Source organism: Chaetodon auriga, chromosome 15 (assembly GCF_051107435.1).
Source record: "Chaetodon auriga isolate fChaAug3 chromosome 15, fChaAug3.hap1, whole genome shotgun sequence".
Classification (NCBI taxonomy): domain Eukaryota; kingdom Metazoa; phylum Chordata; class Actinopteri; order Chaetodontiformes; family Chaetodontidae; genus Chaetodon; species Chaetodon auriga.
The window spans coordinates 12307542-12332002 of record NC_135088.1 but is presented as its reverse complement, the minus strand read 5'-3'; the positions used below and the strand labels follow the sequence as shown (position 1 = coordinate 12332002).

The 24461-nt window shown below is 43.4% G+C and overlaps 2 protein-coding genes across 3 annotated transcripts in view; one reads left to right on the top strand and one right to left on the bottom strand.

Annotated features, from left to right (window-relative positions):
• mtus2a (microtubule associated tumor suppressor candidate 2a) overlaps positions 1-20733 on the top strand; it is a 43424-nt gene extending 22691 nt beyond the window's left edge. The window contains exons 5-16 of one of the 2 annotated variants that reach the window (XM_076749810.1): positions 6791-6955; positions 9901-9999; positions 12687-12874; positions 12965-13090; positions 14245-14311; positions 14835-15049; positions 15195-15300; positions 15397-15470; positions 15572-15670; positions 15811-15930; positions 16537-16634; positions 16773-20733. In XM_076749810.1, the coding sequence (XP_076605925.1) occupies positions 6791-6955; positions 9901-9999; positions 12687-12874; positions 12965-13090; positions 14245-14311; positions 14835-15049; positions 15195-15300; positions 15397-15470; positions 15572-15670; positions 15811-15930; positions 16537-16634; positions 16773-17202 (1787 nt within the window). In that variant the 3' untranslated portion in view covers positions 17203-20733. Of the gene's footprint in view, positions 1-6790; positions 6956-9900; positions 10000-12686; positions 12875-12964; positions 13091-14244; positions 14312-14834; positions 15050-15194; positions 15301-15396; positions 15471-15571; positions 15671-15810; positions 15931-16533; positions 16635-16772 lie in introns of both variants that reach the window. The other variant, XM_076749809.1, reaches the window with a different exon arrangement.
• Positions 20734-20853: 120 nt separating this feature from the next.
• Positions 20854-24307, bottom strand: stoml3b (stomatin (EPB72)-like 3b). Its single transcript, XM_076749811.1, has 7 exons — positions 24188-24307; positions 22482-22585; positions 22284-22356; positions 22039-22121; positions 21745-21948; positions 21498-21632; positions 20854-21385 (listed from the first exon to the last, which is right to left on the bottom strand). The coding sequence occupies exons 1-7, from the start codon at positions 24249-24251 to the stop codon at positions 21197-21199; spliced, it is 852 nt and encodes a 283-aa protein (XP_076605926.1). The 5' UTR covers positions 24252-24307; the 3' UTR covers positions 20854-21196.
• Positions 24308-24461: the final 154 nt, after the last annotated feature.

Genomic DNA, 24461 nt, shown 5'->3' with positions numbered 1-24461 from the left:
ATGGCTGGAGTATTTTACATCAGCGAAGGAAAAACTTCTCACCTTCCAGATACGCTGTAACTGGAGGACTTAAATGGAAACACAATTACTCACACACTCTCACACTGAGGTAACCAAGGTGACACTGAGCTAAACTGGTATGGCTGATCAATTCCCACTGTATGTTTGCATATTAGTGTCCATACAAGTGAGCGTGTGTGTTTGTCTAGCATCTGGGGGGGTTATAGGTTACTCTATATGACATTGATTAGCCATTAACCCAATCCTCCCTTTTGCCCAGTCGCTGACACCCTTAAGGTCTTCCAGGGATGTGTGTGTGTGTGTGTGTGTGTGAGTGTGTGCTTTGCACAGAGAGCATCCGTGCATGGAAGAAACGGCGAGGATACGGTGTTAATTCCACTGTGATTGACAGGCTCCATTAGATAGCTGATAGGAGGCTGCAGCGGAAGGATTTCTGATGAAGCCTGTGCCTTTGAGCCACGCTGACTCAGCGATGGAAACTCAATCGCCAAAACAAACTTCGTGTTATTAGAGCGCTATCACCTCTATCCGTCTTCTCTTTAGGTGATAATGAAATAATGGCAGAAATCGAACGGACGAAAGGGAAAAGCGAGCAGACAGCTGATGGGAGATGAAGAGCGGAGGGGAGATGCAGTGATAAAAGCGAAATTCAATGAGTCAAAATGAGCAGAGGGGAGAGGGAGGATGTGAAAGAGAGAGAGAGAAAAAAAAAGCGGAAAGAGAGAAGCATGGAGGAATTGGCGTGGGGAGGAGAGTGGATGCCATACCCCAGATGCCATGGCTCAGATCTCGTCTGTGACTCATGCTAGCTCGCCGTGAACAGATGGTTTCTATGGTGCATGTGCGCACACAGATATTCACAAACGCACACTAGTAGAGCAGCAAATTAGATGGGCCAATTAGATATGGCTGCCATTCTGCGGCTGAGGAGAGGAAAACTAACATGGCAGAGGCTTACTGGAGCAGCAGTGTGAGGACGGGCTCAATGGGCCTGTTCATTAACTGATAACTCCCAGCGTATTTTATCCAGCGCCATGTTAATCACTGTTTATGAGCTTAACTGATGGTCCAGACTGACAAAAACGCTGGGAATGTGAAAACAGGAGCGTCAAAATCAGATAAAGGTCACTCACTGTGAGATGTGTGTACTCACAGGTGTTGTGTGTGTTAGTGTTTGTAAGAGTGAATTATTCTAAATGGAAAAAAAAGGATCTTTTTGATTCTACATTATGCTGAAAAGGGCGACACGGTCATCTCGTTTTCTCCTGTAATTAACACGACAGCATCTTCCTCATCCTCTCTCCGACAGAGCGACCGTCATTTCTGTCTCCGCTGCCAGTAAATTACTTCTTGTTCCTCGGCACGTATAGGCTTTCCACCCTCGCTGGTGTTTTTCCAACAAAACGTTTTCATCCCGTGGACGTTTAGCTTTCATATCATCTCTCACAGTTTCCATTTATGTTCCGCTTTATTTCAGTTTAATGCTCTGCTGTCTCCATCGAAACAAGCCAATAACCTCTGTAAATATCCTTTTCATGGTAGAATTGAGTGAGAGATCTTAATCAATAAGGCTGGGTGGTTTTTTGTTTTTTTTTCCGATTTTGGAATACATGATGCAAGATGGGGATTCAGCTGAACCGTTTTATCAAGACACGACACGATGAGGAGAATATCTGTGCTCTGTGGCTTTTCTTTTATTTGCTGTGTTATAATTCCATCTTTAGTTTTTCATTTTTTCCACCTTCTAAGCAACTTATGGGACTGGAACTCAGCCTGTGACTTTAAAACACCAAATTCAAGCTTCTGAATGTTTGATTTATTCTCTTTTCCTCGCATCCACTGGTGAGGTTTTCTTACTGTTTCTTAATGTTGTGCCCAAAGCCTTGGTGATTGTGCAGTGACCTTCGCACAGTTGGCGAGGGTCGTGTTTGTGTGAAAAGTCTCTGCTGTTCTTCAGAACGACTGTGATGGAAAAGGAAATTTAATTCAGCAGGGTCCTACAGAAACCTCGCTGACAGCAGACAAATGCGGAGCACCGCTGAAGAAACTGAACTAAACTAAGTGAATGAAAGGCACAGCAATGAGCGGAGCCTCCACGGAGCCGACTCTGTGTAAAAGTGGCCCTGAGTGCTGTGTTCAAGGACACTTCAGCGGGAATGATTCGAGCTGTCAGCGGGGTTTGAACCCAGCCCGTCTGGACCTGTCCCCCCTTTTCAGTTCAGAACTTCAACTGACTGTGCATCCCAAATTCTTTTCCTGATCTCACTTAATCCTTTCAGAACTTTGGTTCCTCTCCTGTCAGCCTTTCTTTATTGGAGATACTCGACTGTTGATTCCAGGCAACACTTCTGGATCATCAGCTAGTGAAGATCTTTATCTCCGAGCATGTTTTTGAGATTGTATTATGAATCCTAAAAAATCTGTGGTTTATTCAAAAACATCACAATTCCACAGTTCCAGTAAATGCTGATCTACCGATCAAGAGGCTCTTCTTTTGGCCAGAGGAGGAGGAATACTTCACATGTCCTTCTGCTTGGACCTTTAATCTCCTGACATCTGGGTCCTGACAGAGGACAGGAGGCCTGTGGATGCTGCTGTCAGCTCCAGCGTTATCATCTAATCTATCTCAGTCTGCAACCCAGGTCTAGTTTCTGCAGGGCCATTACTTTGTGCTTTATGTATGCAGCTTTAACCTTGACTTTCACACACATCGCTGCAGATGCACAGTTGCGCACTTTCCATTTGCATACCTTGTTGTTGCCAGGAGGAGCTGATTGTTCGAAACACAAAGTTAGGCACAGTTTGAAGGCTGCTCAGAAGTTTTTTTTTTTTTGAGTCTTTTGAGTTTCTTTTCAAACATCTGAAAATCTTTAAGTTCAAGACCACGAATCTAAATTATGTGACGTGTAATACTCAAAGCTCAAAATGTCTTAGAGAAACGGTTTATCAAAATGTTCAGCAAAGCGATGAATGCTGAGACAGAGTTCCAGGCTTCTCTTGTGACAGCATGAAACAAAACAAAACAATATGATGTGTGCATCCACTGATAGAGAAAAAAAGCTCTCTGTGCTTTATGACTGATGGATGAAGAGTGACATTTCAAACCTGCTTCGAACGGCTGACAGGAAGCAGCGATTAATAAACAGGACCAATCAGAGACTCTGATGAGTACAGTCTTCAAGCTTAATTACACGCAGTGTCTTTTGTACTGAACAATGCTGAATGAAGCTGACATCTGTCTGTGCAGTGTAATCAAACAGGCACAATTCAGGTTAGCCTTTGGTACCGTAGCATCTAAAGTACAAACATACACAAATGCATTAACTCAGTAAATCTACTCAAGCACTGAACTTAAACACTTCTTTGCAGTATTTGCACTTTTCTTTATCATTTTTTTTATGCTACTTCTTCTCCACAATTTCAGAGAAGATATACTTTCAGAGGGAATTATACTTTTTATTTAGCAATTACATTTATCTGTCAGCTATAGTTACAAAACGTATGATTAGCTTCTCTATCAATTATACATATACGTTCATAAAGTAAGTGCTTGCATGTAATGGAGTATTTTTACATGATGGAAGTGCTGCTTTTACTGAAATAGAGGATCTGAGTACCTCTTCCACTTCCACTGTAGAAATGCTCATAAAATTATGAATAAATTAGTAAGCAAATACATAAATGATCCTTCCCTCCATCAGACCCACCACCCAGCTTATCAGCTCTCCCCTACATACCCCAATGAGTCCATTTGTAGCAGATGCTGCTGGGGTGTTTTTTTAAGCTTGCAATACAATTTAAAGCATTCACATATTTCCCAGGGACTGTGTGTTTTGAAGAATAAGAGCTTTTTCTTTGGCATGTCAGCACTGCAGGCTGCACCTGGGCGTGTGCTGTAATCAACCTGGACAGACTACACCGTGATCAAATCCTTCAGGACAGCAGGAGAGTTTCTTTTGCAGCATGCGAATGTGCTGATTTGGCTGACAAGCACAGGAGGGTTTATGCAGCGAAATGAAACACCTCCGAGCTGGAAATTTTACAGTCAAATTAAAACTGGTGCTCGTGCAAGTGGCGTGTGGCCACGCTGACTCTTTCCATACATACAGCAAGGGAAACCTCTGAGAACCCACGGGGCACGCTTCAGTATCTTGTTCCTCTTCGGTTGGCGTACAGGACTGACATGTAAGAGTCAGCATTATTACACTGGCATTTAACTATGAGGTGCAAGGTGCTCCAATAAAATGGTCTCCCACTGAGCTGGAACAACCTGCTGTCCTTTGTTCTCTGCTGTGTCTGCTTGCTCACGGTCCCCTTTTAATATCTTTGGTATTTTTCACCCACCATCATAACACGCTAAGCTTGCCACTGGCTCCATCGCAGCGCCATCCTTTTTATTGCTCTTTTGTTTGCCTCATGTTGATCCCATACAGCCAGCCTCTTCCTTCCTCCTCCGTCCTATCCTCCTCACGCTGTTATCCATCATCGGCTGGCACTTTGCCAATCAGTGATGCATATCAGCTAGCTTTTACCGCTAATGAAATTCATCCCTTTTTCTCTCTAGCTCTAAGCCCCTGAATTCCACTCTCCTTTTTATCATTCACAGCATTCCTCAGTCTTGTGTCTCTGACTGCCCATCCTCATCATTCACTCTCGCTGTCTCGGCTCTGCGCTCTGGGAATTTGTTCGTACATATTTGACCTATGACTAATGAGCACACTTCTGTTCATATCAACCAGCCAGTTGATACATGTCAACTCGTAAAGATGGAGCACCAGTCAAAGCATTCGAGGTTAACGCCGAAGATCTTCTTTCAATTTCAAAACACAATCTTTTTATTTTTTGTTTACAAATGCGATTTTTATATTTAAGGCTAACCTGTGGACGTCCTCACGCAAAGGATGTTGACAGTAATTGCAGAGCAGAGTGTCCAAGATCATATCTGGCCTGGGCGCACTGCCCCGTGCCCTTGACTGGTTAATGAGGAGGAAATATTGTAAACAGCCTCACTCAGCTCTAGGATGAATGCAGCTTTGAGAGGGTAACATGCATCACTAGTACACGGTAGTAGATAAGAAACCATAGACAGGCTTATGTGCGATGTAAGCGTTTTCATTTATATTTATTAGAAATATATGTATTTTTTCATTTCTGACATTTAAATGTGAGCAAATTCACTTTCAGTTCATTATATATTCGGAATAGCTAAAGCAAATTCTGCTTGTGTGTCCCTTTAATCCATGGTTGTTTTTTCTGAACTTTGGGTCTCATTTTGGGGGGATATTTGACACAGGAGGTTACATTACAAATTAGTTTTTGCCAAAAAGCTTATGACCTCTGAGCAGCCGTTGTCATGCCTTGCTCCACTTCTTATTCTGAAATATGTGGTTGATCACTCGGGACCAGCATCTATTCATTCTCATTGCCAGTTCCTTCTGGCACATCTTCATTTTCAAAGTTACTATCTTCAAAACCCTCCTGTGGCTCAGGAGATGGAGCTGATGGTCTACTGATCACAGGGATGGCGTTTTGATCCCTGGCTCCCCCTGTCCACGTGCTGACGGGTCCGTGGGCAAGACTCTAATTTGAACTTGTGAATGGGAGGAAAATCAAGAAAAAAAAAAAAAAAACTCTTTCACATAGCTCAGGTCCCCAAAAACCCTGTAAACATTTCAGAGAAATGTTTTAAAAAAGGGATGAACCATAAATTTACAGATCCTCTTTGTAAGCAACCTAATGAGTCAATGTCAAGCCAACTTCCTAACACACTATTTAAAACAACGCTGTACAATGCTGCTAATGTAAGAGAGAGGAAATGAAGGAGTGTGCTCATAAGCAGCTCAGTGTATGTGTGTGTGTGCTTTGTGTTCCTGCACTTGTTGTATGTGCACAGGGAGGTGGAATACTTCGGTCACCAACACAAACCACGCTGACGGCAAAGATGCTCCTCTGAATAGATGAGGCACCCTGCTGTGTACTGTTCTAACACTGAGCTCCGGAGGGACTTGGCTCTCACATTAGATAATGCAGACCAAAAGAAACTCTTGACATCTAAATTTTGACAGCAGCTGTTTTTCGTTTGTTTGTTTTTCCAAATGTACTCATCTCTGAGGATGTGGAGACATGAAAGCCGTGCCGCATGGCTTAATCATCATCTCATGGCGTCTTATAGGCAGCTTTATGTTAGATTGTTCATCCCCTGCTTGTCACTCGCAGAAGGTGGAGAGTTGCAGGCAATTTGTCATTATTGATCGGGGATGAGATGAGCAGGATATACGCAGTGTGTGAGAGTGTGTGATTGCGAGAGTGTAAACTATCCACTAGTCTTTTGACAGATTATAGCGGCACTGTAAGCCAGGATAAGCAATGTTCAGTGCGCTTCCCTGGGAGTGTGCATTGTATTTGCTTGTGCGTGCATGTGCTCAAGTGTCGCTGTGTAAACATGTGTGTCAGACTGTGCGTGTGTGTGTGCGTGTGTGTGTGTGTGTGCGCAGAGTAAGTGTCCAGGTTAACAAAAGCATGATTGAGAGCAGCGGCAGCAAAACCGAGAGGTTACAAACCATTTCTCAGCCCAGTGAACTTAAATTCAGCCATCACACATCAGACTGTAGAAAAACCAATATGTGATTTGACAAAGGGGAAGAGAAGCAATTGAGATATGACAAATCATGGGGGGGGGGGGGGACTCTGAAGATGCATCCTATCCTATCTACCATAAATTAAAAAGCATAAAAGTCTTATGTGCAAAATCCATTTCTGTGTATTCCAGGTCTGAGTGTGAGCGAGGAGCCTCCTCTTCACAGAGTGACCACCTGCCCTCAGTCCACAGATCACCAGAGAGGGGCACCGTGTCGCAGCAACAGCCTCCAGCCGCCCTCCACCCCGGCCCTGCCCCGGCGCTACCTGCCTGCTCAGCCAAGAAGCTCCCCCGGAGGTCAGTCGAAGTTTTTGCTGGAGAATTTTCTGTAATTTGTGTTCTAAACTCAAATGTAGAAATCCATGGGAGAAGAGGCATACAGTGTTCTCTTTGGAACAACGCAATGCAACTCCACCACTTTTGTTTTTCAGCTTTTCTCTTCCTCCATTTACAGTTTAGCACATAAGCACAAGCGCAACCCCCTGCTCTCAGGGATTGTTGAAAGGCATTTTGGGAAATGCTTGAAGCTGTTAACTTAACACTTCACTTCACTTACAGAATTTATTGAGCTGTGTTAGAGATATCCAAGAGTGAAACTGCCTTTCAAGTGTTCATTTCAGCCATTTTGTCCAGTGTACTTCCAGTGTACCGCTGTTCATGACAGCATTTTCTCATGCCCTAGAAAACATTAAAATACTGAGATCCTCTCCTGGCTCATTGTGCCTGTGTGATCCGTTGCAAGGAAACATGCCAGGAGTGACACTTTTCATGCACAGTTATATTTTTCCACATGTGGCAATTAACACCAGAATCCCTGTACTATCACACTGCACTCACTCGCACTTATTGCATGTCTTTTAACTTCTGCAGTAGCTGATTGAATAAAAGACACAGAACTCTGCCCTAAGAGGATATCTCAAAAAGGAGCACATCCTAACCTGTGTTATGTTTCAGGTAGGAGCAGGACTCAATAGCAGACATGCAGACAGGGAGTAAGGGCAAATAGGAATTTATTGAATGTGCACAGGCAACTTGTAGCTGGGAAGTCCAGGGAACAGCAGGTGAGGCACGAGGTAATGAGGTGGTGAGCAGTTCCAAGACACGCTGGAATGCACAGCGCTCAGGTGGTGTGAGTGCTTGTGTAGCGGGTATGTGGAGATGGAAGCACAGGTGAAGCAAGGCTGATCCAAAACAAAGGAAAAGGAAACACTGAGATAGACGCTGGAAAAAGCTAACACTTGATGATAACACTGATAACCTGCCAACAATCCCACTGAGTAGCAAAAACAATCTGGCGACGAGTCTTCAGCAGTCCACAGTCTTTATACTGTGCTGATTATGATGAGTCCCAGCTGAGCAGAAGCCAGCTCCCAGCCACCTGGAGAACCACTCCCAGCCTCTGCCAAAAAAGGAAGCGCACAGCCCCACACCTCTCCACAGAACACAATAAACAAGAGTTCATCCAAACCACCACGACCTGAGTAAAGTGCATCATAGACAGCGAAACAATGTAGACATCATTGTCATATTGTTGCCATCAGTTTTTGCCCCGAGCCAGGTCTGTGTATGCAGACAGCGTAGCGGCTGTGAGAAAATGTCTCTCACCCTGTCTTTCTGTTGCCCTGAGCTGATTTTAAATGTGCTGTAAATTATTGATGAAGAAATACCTGAGGAGTCCCTGTCAACCTGCAAGTCATGTGCAGACACCACTTTTTTTATCTGCGCTCTATAGTCGACTTTTGTCTGTCTGTCTCAATACCAGCACTCACACATTTAGTCAGACACACACACACACACTTCATCAGTCGACAGACACCTCTGTCCTGCTGAGTCCCTGAGAGCTTCAGACAAAGACTTTCTGTGCAGAGATAGCCCACAACAAGCTTTCACCTGAGGCTCTCTCACGTACACGTGCACACACGTTTGGACATTGTGTTCAAGCTAACTGCTAATCACACAATTGCATCATTTTCATCATCAAATATAGACTGAAAAAGTGGCTGCATAGGTTAAAAAAAATAGGATTTGAACATCACCGTGTTAGCATTGTCATTGTAAACATGTTAGCATGCTGACTCCTGTACAGCCTCACAGAGCCGCTAACATGTCTTTCGAGTGAAAATATTGTTTTTTCAGTTGTAATTTTCTCCTGCAGCCCAGTAACTGTGGGAGTTGCTGGAATGCATATTCATTTATTTTTTGGCTTTTGTACTTGTTTCCCTTTGCTTTCACACTGTGTGTTCAGCTGGGCTAAACACCTCACAGCTACCTCTGTACTGAACACACAGAGACAAAATCTATTTTGATGTTCTCACCTAACTCCTGGTGAGAGCATTTGGGAAAGTGTTTGTGTAAAGTCGATTGCACACTCTGAATTCAAAACCCAGTTTAAGACAGTCTTGGTAACAGTACAGTGATGTGGGAGCGTGTGCGCGTGTGTATGTGTGTGAGTCGGGGCTTCACTTGGCAGTAATGAGTCACTCTGAGAGCCACGTTTGCATGACCACACCAACACATGCACAGTGAACACACACACACAACCGCACACACACTGTCTCTGCAGACCTGAAGTATCTCTCCAGGGTTATTTGGGGGATTTGTTCAGGATCAGAGGCTTCTCTCCCATTACAGGTCCAATTAGTTTCTTTTCAAGGCCCCTCTCCTTCTCTCCTCTCAGCTGCACAACAACAAATTCCTCGCTAACCTCCAGAAACCTACTTCCTTATTCACTATCATCGCCATTCTGAGCTCGCTGGGTAACACGTCTCACAATTATTGTTTCAAATCCTACTTTCTTTCCTCCCACACACCTCGCCAACTGCGCGACAAGAGCGCCTGATTGTTGTCTCGCTTGGCTGCAAAGTGTGTAATGTCACAGATAGCAGTGAGGTGATGGGCACGTCTCCCGCTGTATGCTCTGCCTCTCTTTGACCCAGAGCCCCGTGGGACATAGTTATACCGCGCAGCAGGGGGGGAAGATAGCTGGAGATGAAAGCAGAAGGGTAACAGAAAGATTGAAAAAAGTTGGGAGAGGAGAAAAATCAGCAAAGGAATGGAAGAGAGGGAAAGGAAGGAGCGAAGAGTCGACTGGGAAGGGTGGTCGGTTTGATGTTTGAGTGTGTGTGTATGAGGGAGTCTGATTGACAGGATGTTATGTAAAACTAAATGTCATATGTGTGCTTTTCTGATTAAAGTAAGCCAAATAACACCCACTGATTGGTTGTGTCCTTGTTGATTAACAGTCGGCAGGAAGGAGTTTCAGCGGAGTTCAGAGGTCACGCGTTCTCTCCCGTCCTCCCCAAAGAGGCTGGCGGTGGTTCCTCCCAAACCTCAGTCCCCGGGTGAGTCTTCTCCCTCATTACCAAAGCAGCCACCTCTACCCAATGACAATGCAAAGTTCAACAAAAGGACCGACGGTCACAGCACAGGTGTCGCTAATACCACTAATGATGACTCCACTATATTCAACAGTGTGTGAGAGTGAACGTTCCTGCACATCCCTAATGTTTTCTGTGAAAAAAGCTATTTTAAGATTTTCACGGCAGACATCTTGACTTGTTCAAGCTAGAAAAGCCTGCACAACAGGCCTTTTGTCAGCATTTCGGGCATTTCATGGCTGCAGTCAGTGCAGTTGTTGCAGCTCCAGCCCTCTGGTGAAGTACATGCTGACATACGGAAACACTTGAATAGAATGGCATCACCATGAATGTTATTAGTGCTTTTCCTGCAATGACGAGTCAGAATGTCTGCCGTTAAAAGTGCCAGAACCCTGCTGGCTCGCCCATTTTAAAGTTAATGACTTACACCTGTGTTTGACGAGTCAAAGGCTTTGTCCATTAGATCTAATCCTGTGCTAATTTGGCTGGTCTGGCTCTCTGTGGCTCCTATTCTTCCTCTTCCAGCCCACTTGATCGTCTGCCTTCCCGAACCTTTTCCAAAAATAGTCTTTATTTATATGACCTTGTTTTAATCCACTCACACCCGGAGGCGGCTTGCATCCATTTCAGATATCCAGCGCTGGACGTTCACAGCTTCAAATGGAGATTCATGACGCTTAGCACTTTCTTAAATGCTGTGATTTGATCCATGCAGTCTGGAAATTTCTTCCTCTTGGCTCAGAAGTGGTAAAATAATTTTCTAACAGGATTGCAGAGGGCCTCCCCATCTTAGCATAGCTGACACACATCTCCTCAGGCGACGCTTCTCTCTTTGCTCATTCCACTTTTTTTCACTGAAGTGCTGCTGTTGCTGTTCACCCGTCTCTTTACCGCCTCTATTGCTGGACCTTGTCTACTCCCACACAGTCGCTAAATAAGAACCTTTTTTTTTTCTTCTCTCTGTTTCTCAGCCCTGTAGCTTTTCTGTTGTTTACAGATATTGTCAGTTTGTTGCTTCTTCTTGAAGTTGTTCAGGACAGTGTGCCAGGATATTGTCAGTGTTCTGAACTGAAAATGAAATATACCTCATGAATAACCAGGCCTCACCACCTTCAACCACAACCTAGCAGGAACACACACACGCGCACACACACGCACGCATTAGTGTCTGCACCCCACAAGGTCTGCCAGTACCTTTTCATTATTCCCCCTCCATCAGCCCCTCTGCTATCATCTGCATGCTGCCTTCACACTCAGCCACATAAACTCATTTGGTATTCACTCAACTCTGTCTAACCTCTCAGGTAGAACCTACAGAAGTACAGAGTGTGTGTGTGTGTGTGTGTGTGTGTGTGTGTGTGTGTGCGGCTGCAATAGAGGAAGACAATTTACATAAGACTTCTAGTCATTTTCAGAGACCGGGAATCCTAATGTGCCTTCAAGGTAAAGACACTGATGAAGATGTATAATTGAAACATTTGCCGATATTTGCAGTTTTGCACATTTTTCAAAGCAAAAGCTTGGAATATATTCTGCCATGAAAACACATCTCCTTTTTATTTTTAACCTTTTTGTATTTAATTCTTCCAGAGAACTTCCCCCATTTAAGGTTTTTATCTGCACACATACACTTGCAAGTACATGTATATCTTTTCTCTGTATTGACCTCAAACGTCTATCAGCATTACAATCATTCAGCGCCTTCAGGTACCTTCCCCCCTCTTTTGACTGTATTCTTTGTCTCTCCGCTCTCTTCTCTCATTTAACCGTGGCCCACAGCACTCCCCTTATTTCATCCCCCCGCCTGCCTCTAACCGACTTATTACCTGGGACCCTGCACCCCAAGCCCAGCCTCACGTTGTCATGGAGACCGCTCCTCAGTGGGCCTGAATTATATGGTTGAGGCAGGTGATGCGGAGCCGCAGCGATTTCATATAGTGTGAATATCTTTAAAGAGTTTAGCGTATGCGAGTAATGCTGTGTCGTGGTGCTGTGCATCTCCATGGGCTACTGTGTTCACGCTACATGACAAGGTGACTCACACAGAGGTTAATCTGACTGCTTGTATATCAACTGCAGCTTAATGGCTGTGTCCCCCCCCCCAAGGAAAAAATGCTGTCACATGTTTGTCTGGTCTTTAAATTACCTACACCATTAATGGAGCTTTTCCTTAAAGCACAATACAAATAACACACTCATAAATGTGGACTGTAACAGTGTCTATATGTGATTGCACACTGCAGCTCAGTCATTTCTTGATACTGATCACATTCATCATGGGATTCGATGGTCCATCATGAGGAACACCAGACCGGGAATTACCCCAAGGCTTCCTCAGTAGAAATGATTCAATTATCTACTATCATTTATCATGTGAACACGAGTCATTAGCAATAGGTCAGGTCAAATCTCCTCTGATTTAATGCTCATCAATTTCATCATTTTAGATGGATGTGTCCTAGTGAGGTTTAAGAATTAGTACATGACTAATTAATGGCATATCATATAATATACGTTATTTGAATATTTCGCTGTCATATGTGAAAACACATGACATGGGAAAATGACATTTTTCTAGAAAAGCACATGCTCAAGCAGGCTCATTTCAAAATTGATTTAATTTTCTACGTTTGTTTTTTCTCTCCCTGCAGTCCAGTCAGGGCAGCGACCCACAGCAGCACTGCGAGGGTCAGCTCCCCCGGGGTCCCCTCGCCGCGTGGCTCCCTTGAGGCTGCAGCAGGAACAGCAGGAGAGCCTGCAGAAAGAGAAAGAGGAAGCTCAACAGAAGGAACGGGAAAGGCAAGCAGAGGAAAGGGAAAAAGAAGAGCAAAGGGAGGAGGTGAGGTTCTGGGAAAATCTGCTGCACCGCTTGGAGTTTGCACTGCTCGTTCCTCTTTTTTTTAATTCTATTTCATTCTCTGTCACTTAGGTTCAGAGGCTGCAGGGACGCTGTGAGCAGCAGGAGAGGCAGCTGAGAGCTCTAAGGGAAGAACTGAGGAAGACTTCCTTGGGTCTGGAAGCTTTCATTATCACCACTCAGCATTACTGCCTCAAGGTATCCAGCTTGAATAATACAATGCATACACTCAATAAAATTAATATTGTCTTACATGATAATAATATCCTGCACTACCCCACACACCCACACAGAGTCGCAATGCTACCCCTCACAATCCCACTTCTGATTAACAGGTGATGGTCTAAAGGTTAATCTGTGCTCCTGTGTAGATAGATAACAGTGCATCAACCTTTCCATTGACTCAAAGCCTGGATTGTAAAAAAAAACACATGCTCACACACATGAACTCAAGAACACATACAGTATTTAACAGCATGAGGTGAGATTCACAGCATGGTCCACGAGCAGCACGATGAGCAAGAGTGATTGCGACTGTGGGAAGGGTCCTCCAGAGTTCAGTGTGTCAGTGAGCTGGTTTCATCCAGCTCGGTGTCTGATGGAACGATTTAGCCTCTGAGGTGTTACAGCTGTAATGCTGCTGTCAGGCTGTCGAGGGACTGTCTGACTTCTTTATGGTCACTGTCTGAGTCCCGCAATCACGGGGCTACAGTGAAGATATGGGCCTATTTGAGTAGGTTGGAGCTCCCTCTGCTGACACCAGTCAGGTACAGCAGCTACAGTGTACAGTACATGCTTGCATATGCTTTTTTCGTTGTGAATTATTCATATCAGTAAGCAACATCTACAGTACTGTTGCACCCAGACAGCTCATGCAGATTCATTCAGTTCAACGAGAATGTGAGGACCTTTGTCTCAGTTCATTTGCAGATATCATAATCCTCTGGTTTCTTATCTTATCTTCTTTTATAAGGCTAAGAACTTTTGCTGTGGTTTTAGTGGGGGATGAACATTCATTCAAGTTTGTCAAGTACTTTGGTTAATGACAAAGTACTGTTTTCGGTTATACTGTATGCTAGGTAGTAAATGTTAATATGCTAACATGCTAAACTACGATGATGAACATGCTAAATATTATACTTGCTAAATATTAGCATTGTTGTCATTGTCACTGATGTTTGTATTTAGCTCAAAGCACCAATGTACTGAAGTTTAAACCTGCCTCAGGTTCTTAGTCTTCTTACATTGCCCACTAGCTGTTTCAACATTTATGTCCATGCTCCATAATCAGTCGTATAAATGGTACATGTCACCTGCACTGTGTCAAAAATGTACTTATTTCCGATTTTCAGAATAAAACAACTGAAGAAAATCAAAGGAAATTATCCGTGGAAATGCAAAAGATCAGAGAGGAAATGGGTGAGTGAGAAGCAACATTGACCCAACATGTTAAACCTTTAATCGATTAAATCAGACTACTGATCCCTTTTTCACAGCAGACTTTGAGGAGTCGCAGCAGGAAAAGCACAGGTGTTACTGATGACATTAACGAGGGCTCTGCTCCCAGTAAGACGTGACAGTGAGCCAGCCTGAATAATACTACTGAAGCTGCTAAATGAAATTCAGACATCATTATTTTATTATTTGCACCTGTGATTTTTTTCCCCTTTATATGTGAAAATGTCTTCTTGAAAAAGGTCTATTGTTTTATTTGTGGATTATCTTTTCATTTTGCTTTGTTTACTTTGAAGAGATTAACTCTGAATAAATTACATTAATAAAGAAATTAATATCAGAGTTTGTTTTTCACTTATATGTTTAACTGAAATGAGAATGAATGAACCCTGGCCTCAGTTTGTACTGTCATAAATATACAGTAAACCTATGACTATTCAGGACTCTGATAATATAACATCATAAGATACACTCTACTTCATAACAGCATCCAACTCGGCGCGATGGGAGAGACTTCATCTGGAAAAGACAGCACTGGAGGTGGCGTTTGAACGAGAGCTGCAGGAGCTGCAGCTGCAGCAGGAGGCGGAGCTGGCGGCGGTGGAGGAATCGCTCAGGAAGTGCCACTCAGCGGAGGCTGAACACCTGAAGGCCGAACATCGGTCAGAGATGGAGGAGCTGAGGACTCAGCAACAGGAACAGGTGAGACAAAGGCATCATGGGAGTTGAGTGCGTTTTACATTAGCTTTGATGAGATCCAATCCTTCATGTGAAATCTGGTCAGTCTTTAAAGGGCACCACTGTGTGTGTGTGTGTGTGTGTGTGTGTGTGTGTGTGTGTGTGTTAGATGGAAGAGATGACAGTCAACCATCAGGCAGCCATTCAGGAGCTCAGAGACATGCATAACATCACCATGGCAACACTGCATGAGGAGCACGCCCGTACCATGAGAGGTATGATTTTCGATCTCATTTAAAAAACACAGTATGACACCAGCACTGCTAGAAGTGACACCTGCTCTTTTTCTGTGCTCCTGAATCTGTGCGTAGACTTAAGGAAAGCTCATGAGCAACAGAAGATGCTTCTAGAGGAGGATTTTGAGAAACACAGACTTTCTCTGCAGGTATGATTCCATTACAAGGATACTCAATCAATGCTTTATTTTTTTGGTTGATGCACACTAATACACACTGATGTAATGTATGTTTGTGGATGATTGTGCAGGATCAAGTGGATACTCTCACATTTCAAAACCAGAGTCTGCGAGACAAAGCCAAACGCTTTGAGGAGGCTCTGAGGAGGAGTACAGACGAACAGATAGTTGTGAGTTTACCTGCCGACTCAAGCACATAATAACTATGAGCCACTGGAAATATTGTAGATATCCAAATAGACTGCTAATAAACTGAATTGGACCTACAAGCTTGAAAGTGTACGTGCTGTCTTTCCAAACTTTGTAACAGGATGCTCTGGCTCCATATCAGCACATTGAGCAAGATCTGAAGAGCTTGAAGGAGGTGGTGGAAATGAAGAACCAGCAGATACACCAGCAAGAGAAGAAGATATCTGATCTGGAGAAAGTGGTAGGCTCAAATAAGCTATCTCGACCCCCCCACTCACACCACCGCCACCATTACACAAACACACATATGCACGCTGGTCTAGATCAGAGTTAATGTCCTGGAAGATTTCGATGTTCCAGACAAACGGGAGAGATTCCAGTCAAATGTTATTTGTGTTTATAGACCCTATTTTCCCATGTTTTTGTGTCTAAGTGACAAATGGGGACAGCAGTTATTGAAATCGATGCAGTATTGAGCGAGAGCGCTGCAGTCGACATCCATGAAAGGGGCTGCAATTTAATCCTTCTGGGTGTTTGCGTACCATCAGCCACTAAACATGCTTGTTTTTTGCCACTGATCATATTGTTACATAGCACCTGACGACGTTATGGAAAGGATCCCTTCAGAGATGGGCTTTTGTGTTAAAGAGTCCTTTTTTGCCGCTATATCACTCTCACCAAAGCCACCAGACTCTGCTTACGCAAACAGAAATTTTGTCATGGTAAAACACACTTCATTCAAACAAAACATTACTGGATGACAGAAACCCTGGTCTGGATGCCCATGATGGTCACGCCGTCTGGTGAATGAAATATTGGGCTGTGGTTGTGTTCTACTTTTGAGCAGGCTCAAAAGAACGTGTTCCTTGAAGAGAAGGTCCAGGTTCTGCAGCAGCAGAATGAAGACCTGAAGGCTCGTATTCAAATGAACCTCACTCTGTCCAGGTAAGACACATTCAGTCATCGTCATCACAATCAGCACTGTGGACTTTTTAAACCGTAATACAGTATGTGATGCTCCGTATTCCCTGCTCCTTTGCTAACATTAGCTCTTTGCTAACCTCTGTGCTTTAATCCCTGCAGGCAACTATCAGAGGAGAACGCCAACCTCCATGAGGAGGTCGAGAAGGAGAGCACCGAGAAGAAGAGGCTGAGTCGGAACAACGAGGAGCTCCTGTGGCGTCTCCAGACCAGCCCCCTCATGTCCCCTGCCTCCTCCCCGCTGCACCGCTCTTTCTCCACCTCCCCCGTCCCATCATCCCCGTTCTTCTCCTCCTCACCTGTAGCAGGGTGCGACTCCCCCACTCACTGCCACGGCTGTCCCCAGCAGGCTCAATACTCCTCCCCCTCCCACAGAGCCGTCACCAATCAGAATTTCTCCCCGGGACCAGCCACGCCCACTCACAAGGCAGCAAGCAATCAGAATTACTCCCCTGGCCCGGCCACACCCACACACAGAGTGTCAGCCAATCGCTGTAGCTCTGCTGCTTGTCTCAGCTCTTTGCAGAGATAAACTCACATTTCTCTCTCTCTCTCTCTCTCTCTCTTAATCTCTCTGTCTCTCTTCATCTCTCTGTCTCTCTCTTCATCTTCTTAACATTCTCTTTCATTTTTTTTAACTCCCCTTCACCTCCTTTTTCCTTCATGAATGTGAAATGCATTGAAGTATGTGTTGGGGCTGCGATCTCCGGCCATCACAGGACAAACTGGACGGACAGTGCAGTCAAAGCGCTGAGGTTGCAGAGTCTTGATCTTTCTCAAGCCTCTACAGCCGGTGGCGTCCATCATGTAATACAGTAACACATGAACTGTGTGATGGAAAACGGAGTTAGCTCGGTTCCAACAATCCCAACTTGTATGTAGACTGGAAATGTAGACTGTATATACTGTATGATAGTGACACAGATAGTGTCGACATGTAGTGAAGCCTCCCTGCATGGGTAGTCATGAGTCCCGCACAGACGGAAACAGTACAGATGGAAAGTAGCACACTGTTGTCACCAGAACACAATACTCTGGTGTGTTAAAAACACGGTCACGTCCTTGATAAAATGAGCTATTTTCTCTCTCATGGGGATTAGCTTCTCATAGTCAGTTCTGTTTTCAGAGATGAGTTCTAGTTCTGAGTCATGAACTGAATCAGCTTTCAGCAGAAATGGGTTTTGTTTTTGTTTTTCATTTGGAAGAGTCCCTAACAAAGCGCCTTATACTCCGTCCTGCCGTCTCACCAGCAGAGAACAAGCAACATTTTATTTCATAAAGGACTTTGGATAAAGAATTGGTTTGCAAATCAAAGCGGATCTTGTTTTTCGGCCTCCTCGAGGCGTACTTAACATTTTGTAATTAATTCAAGGTTGATAGTTTTACTTGTGTGGGACGACCCTACCTTCAACCCCAGCCATTTTAGCTGCAAAACACAGAGGACTTAAAATGTTCAAACCTTGCCAGGTCTTCCTACAGCGTCTCACCACATGAGCTACTCTTCACTTTCGGGATCCCTCAGGTCAACTTGCAAAAACTACGTCTGCCATTTTGTATTTACCTCAGCGGGAATGTGCAGTCTGTTGTGTCTGTAGCTCAACAGCAGCAGCAGCAACAACAACAACAACAACAACAACAACGACAACACAGCTACCAGGGAGCTCAAAGCTAAGGGGGAAACCCAACACAGGAATCTCTGTTTTCAATGTTGTGGATTTCTTTCAAATGTGATGTTCATATCTAATTTATTTGTTACATGTATTTTGCTACTTCAGCAAGCATGTACTGTGAAAGTCTTCCAGTCTTAATGTGAAACTTATTATTGCTGTGATTTGTCTATTTATTAAGCCTGAGCTGCGAAGGAAATGAGTGTATGTAACTTTGAAAATAATCACCTATGGGACAAAAGTGGAATATGTGACGTACCCCATAAGAAAGGAGATATGGAGCGGATTTGTTTGACTTGTTGTCATCATGCAGACATTGGTGGCGTTCAGGGGACTGTCTTATGATATGACATGGGTCTATAAGCTATGTAGGTTAAAAATAATACAGGTTAACCTTCTGTTTACCTCTTTGTGACTAGTCTTACAAAGATCAGCGTATACCTGTCCGAACCTGTGTCAACCTCTTCACAACCTCTTCTGATGCTTCTGCTTTGTTTATCTGGACGACACTCTTTATCCGTTCAAACGCTTGCAAGCTACGCTGAGGTCTCAGTGTGCAAGAATATATTGTTCAGGGAATTATTTTCTAAATTTAGATTAGAAATACTTTCAATTTTAATTTTTTGTATAGCTTCTCTACAGAACATTATACACTCTCAAGATGTTTCCCGAGATAATTTTCCACTTCTATAAAATACAACAGAGAAACCAACCTTTGGTATATAAAAATGAGAATTATTTTATAGCATACAGTATGTCATAGCTGCCTCCTGTACTGTAATCTACTGGCTAACGTACCCTCAGGGTCCTAATCTTTCATCTGGCTTTGAACAAGTCAACATAGAAAACTACAGTATTACACAGTAATCTCAGTGATTTACTCGCACGTTAGCAAACAGAGCTAAAGCTGTTCAGACTACACATGAAAATGAGCTGCTGTAAATAAACAAGGCCAGTGAGAGGGGATGAGGGTATGTCTGCGTCGGCAGATACAGCAACATTGCTAATGGTGGCAGGAGTTAGGGTTAGTGACTAATGTAATATTGTTAAAGTTAAGTAGATGCATGAGGGTGGCGGTGTGTGTGCGTGTGTGTGCGTGCGTGTGTGTGTTTTGGGGGGGTATCGAGGCGTTGAAATTCTTTCCAGCGCCCCTGATCACTTTTTCTGTTATGTTACAGGTTGAGTAGATGTAACCTTTTTACCAGCATGTAAAGGAGGACATTTCTGGGTTGCCAGTTTTTCAGTAATTTACCTTTAAGTAGATCCTTCATTGCGATACCAGCACTTTTGACGGCCGTGAAAAAGTAAAAATGATTCTTTCGTGGATCTTTGGGATGTTTTTGTATGATACGTACAGGGTTAAATGCTCTTAAACAAAAGAATGTCGAGTACACAGCATAGGATTTGAGAAATGTATCTCAATTCTCACTTATTTTGTACCTTCACTGATGATTTTGAGAATGTCTTTGCATAACGATCAATTGTAGGAATTTGTCAGTCAGAAAGTCACTGTGTTTTCAAATGTTTAGGATTACAGTTCACCAACGTCATTGAAAGATTCTTCAGGGTCCTCCTAAAGGTCACTTCAGGTGCAAAAAAAAAAACAAAACAGAGCCTACAAGGATGCAACCAAGACTATTGTTTACAAATTACAGCGTAAAGTTACCGATTTCATCTCAAATTAATATCTCACCTTTGAGTGGACTATGATTTCTAAACAATGAACTGGTATTGTAATGACCCTCCAATGTGTCCTGTGGACATCTGTGTCTCACTATGCGCTGAATGTCAAAAATGTAATGACTGCATTTTATACAAGTCATTCATGTGATTTTGTTTAATATAGAAGGACCTCTTGTCTGAACACGATGTAGCAGCCATTTAATATGTAGCACTTGGTTGAGCCTCCCCACAAGAAACATGGGTAATTTGCCTAAGTCATTCGGGATTTTTTGAGACGTCCATGTTGATTTTTAAATGCTGTTGTAGCAAATGTTTCCACGGCTTGTCAACTTTCAGCACTAGAATTTGAATTTGTGGTGGTAAGCTATACATTTACCCCCCATGGATCTGGTCCAGAGACAAAGTTTACTGAATTTGTTTGTTCTGGCACTGATTGTATGTCTGAATGTAAATACATTTACAACACGAGTTGTGTCTTAGTGCACCAACAAAGTAATAGAAGCATGTTTTTTCTGTCTTTGCTGTTTCTCGCTCCCCCTTTCTCTTCTTTTAGCTCTCTGCATCTGTGATGGTCGAAATGTAACTGTAGCGTAGGAGGCGTAGAGGACGAGGAATGAGATAGTTCAACACGTAATGTATACGCGATATGTCGATGCTTTTATTTGTACCTTTTGGGGAGAACACAGTATTAAAAAATATTCAAGAAAAAAATATGTGATGTCCATGTTTCATTTAAGGATAAGCGTGTGATGCCCAGAGGTCAACTAACGCTATATGGATTCCAGTGTTGAGCAAAAGCTTTGTAAGCTTCATGAATAAAACTTTCGACAGTTACTTTACAAAATGTATATTTATTATATCAAAGTATGCAACTGATCAGCACTCAGTATCATAAATGAAATATTAATTATTACACATTTTTAACGACATAATGTGTAATCTCAAATCAAATTTTAGGTTAGCAGGCCTGGCCTGATCCCAGCTTGACTGTACGAACCATAAACCATGTTCCTGTGATCAGCCTGAGAAGATGTCAACCATACAACAATAGCATTATCTTGCCTCGTAGCATTATATTTTACAAGGGGCCACAGAAATGTACCCTGGCCCCACCTGGCTCCTGTTTGACTTAACAGTGATTTTAGAGGATGGGCGAACTGAGGTGTCACTGAGGAATCACTTCCGCATGAAGTGAGATAGGACGTCCATGGGCAGGGGGAAGATGATGGTGGAGTTCTTCTCTGCTGCGACGGTGTTGAGAGTCTGCAGGTAGCGGAGCTGCAGGGCTGACGGGGACTCTGCAATCACGAGGGACGCCTCCTTCAGGGCGCGAGACGCGTTCATCTCACCTTCTGCTGCAATCACCTATACGTAGATCAAGGCAGAGTTTAGGGTAGCACACAATAACTAGACTAAAAGCTGAAAATAGCACCCCTTTTCCTCCTTTAATAGCTGTTCATTGCTTGTGTGTCCAGACCTTGGCTCTGGCCTCTCGTGCAGCCTCTGCCTCAGCGGCCATGGCTCTCTGCAGCTGATGTGGCAGCTTCACGTCTTTAATCTCCACACGCTCCACCTTGATGCCCCATTCGTCAGTGGCTTCATCCAGGTTAGACTGGACAAGAAAGAAAGAGGAAGAGCTTACACCTGTAACTGATTACACTGATTATTCCACACCACCCACAGATGAAATTCAAAGAGCTTTAAGTGGGCTTTAGATTCTGTACCTGCATGCTGTGAGCAATGCCCTCACGGTCAGACAAGAGCTCAGACAGGTTCTTGGTCCCCAGGACATTCCTGAGGGTGGTTTGAGCCAGCAGTCGGGTGGAGAAGTCAGCATTAGACACGTTGGCCACAGAGGCGATGGGGTCACTGACCTTGAAGTACACCACTCCGTCCACGCTAACTGTAACTGAGTCCTTGGTCAGGATCTAGGGTAGAAATACATGACAGTTTGTTTGTTTGCGTCCATTGATTTGAAGACAAAGTATTTCATAGTGCTGCACGTTGTGTTGTTGCACCTCTTGTGGCGGGATGTCGAATGAAACTGTTCGAAGATCCACTTTCACAAAGGAATCAGTGCATGGCAAAACAAAGAAAATTCCTGTTGATAAGCAGAAACATGAAAAAACATGAATTATCAGTTAAAAAAGAAAAAAAATTCAATTGACTTAAAAAAACAGCAACACACACACAAATGATTTCCTGTAAGCAGGATCTATTTTAACAGTTAGTCAAAATGAATAAACAAATAAATTGTGCCTACCTGGTCCTTTTGGCTTCCTGTCTGTAATGCGTCCCAGTCTGAAAATGACAGCGCGCTCATACTCCTGCACAATCTGCAATAACAGCAGGAAGACCACAGACTGAAACTCAATTCACTTTCAAATGTGCGACAAAGGAAATGAGGGTTTCAGCTCTTCAACCCAGTGTGCCAGTGTGCTCGTTTACTCAGTTCACTCACCTTCAGACAAAACCAGATGGTGATGGGGAAGAGGATAATTGTGAAGATGCTGGAAAGTATGACGATGAACCAACCAACACATCCTAAAGACCCTGTTCGTTCAGCTGCAGAGAGAGAGAGAGAGAGAGAGAGAGAGAGAGAGTGTGTGTGTTTGAGTGTGTTCGACATACTGTGAAACCCCTGAAGCACATGTGAAAGGCTCTTGTTATAGCAAAGCTAGCGATGAGAGCAGGTTCATATCAAGAATAAAACAAATAAATGGAGCATAATGAGGGGAAATCTGCCAAAAGTCCAAAAGCTCACTGATCAGAAACCAGTTTGATATGACACTGGAGCCCATTGTAAATGCCTTGGGTAAATGGAAGTGTTGTGTTTACAACAGTGATTAACATTGTCCCCTGAGTCATAACGGAACATACAACATATATGACAGAACATCATTATTAACCTTATTGACTGATCTTCTGGTTTCCAGCTTAGATCTAACAAAGAAGCTCACACACAGAGGTGCTCTCAGAGCAAACAGAACATTTGCTCATGTAAGGTGATCTCTGGAGTGCCACTTAGACAATAAGAGAAAGTCATTAAGGGAGGGAGGCTTAATAACATCTGGCTGTATATCAGCTTTCATGTGCACACATTTCTCAGTGAGGCCATTATGGTAAATGGACTGCATTTATATAATGTTTTTCTGGTTCCAACAACCACTCAAAGCACTTTACAGCACACAGCACATTCACCCATTCAGTATCTTGCCCAACGCAGACTGGAGGAGCCAGGGACTGAACCACAAACCTTCTGGTCAGTAGAAAACTAAGCACCCTGCAAAATCCCACTGTCATAGGATGGTATTTGTATTGCCTTTGTCTCTCTTTGGTTATGATTTTCTTTCTCTACTATCAGCAAAACGCAGCATTATTCTCTCTTTGCAGGTTAAACCACAGGAAATGCTACTTCCTGTGGAAAATTCACTGTTGCACAAAGCAGTAAAGTAGCATTACTAGGAAGCATATGTTGAGATTCTAATCATAGTTTACAGTGTCCATCTTCATTATGTTCATTATATTCTTTTTTTTTTTTTTTTTCCAGTTAAATAGGGTTTAAAAAAAATACCTGTGTGTTTGTTTGTTTGAATGGAAGATTATTCAGAATCTGTGCACCCAGTTCACTTATCATTGATCTGTGCTGTATCACCCACAAATAATTGGATGCATGTAAATGAAGTGTACAAACCTCTCACATGAAAACAAGCCTGTATCAGCAACCAAATGAAGTAATGTTCACACACAAGCCAAACTCAGCTGTGCTACATGGTAGTTCCCTGTTCACCTGACTCCACGGAGCATGACTACACACACAAACACACGCAGTCACATGCTTTGGCACTGCTTATCTCCGTGGCATGTGATTTTTGTCTCTATGACGATGGGAGTTCTACTTTGCCCCCAGCCTCTGTGGCGTCTTTCCACCTGCACAGGTGAGCGCCGACATATACGGCATACATAACACAGTGCTGCTGCTCGCACATTTGATTATGCAAAGATAATGTACGCTCATCGTGGAGCTCAGGGGAGAGTAAGCAAATCCTTTGTTGATCTAAGTTTAACACAAGTCTGGTGTTGGTAATGACTTACTTTATTAATGCAGCCAGTTATGTAAAAATAAAGCTCTGAAGAAAAAACAACAGGAAATGTAGTTTATCTTACATATTAAATCCTCACTGTTCGTTCCTCTTTTCTTCTGGCTTTCCATTTGGTGCTCCATTTCCATATGCTGGTTGAAGGTGAAGAGGGAAGTGTGTTGACTGAGTTTGTTGAAGTGAATCTAATGAGGAGGGCGTCACCCAGTCTTTTAAAGCTATAATGCCGAAATGAGGTGTAGGTGTGGCTCCAACTCCGAGTTGATCATCAACAAATTACAATTATCATGATCCCAAGGCAGAGCTGGAAAACTCCACTCCCAACTGGAATGAGGAGTGTG

Bases quoted from the DNA above. Each gene is read 5' to 3' on its own strand.
- stoml3b (XM_076749811.1), bottom strand. From the start codon at position 24,251: ATGGAAATGGAGCACCAAATGGAAAGCCAGAAGAAAAGAGGAACGAAC. The intron at 21,949-22,038 runs GTGCAACAACAC...TTTCTACCCTAG, and splicing joins TCGACATCCCGCCACAAGAG to ATCCTGACCAAGGACTCAGT. The intron at 21,633-21,744 runs GTACAGAATCTA...TTTCTTGTCCAG, and splicing joins GCATTGCTCACAGCATGCAG to TCTAACCTGGATGAAGCCAC.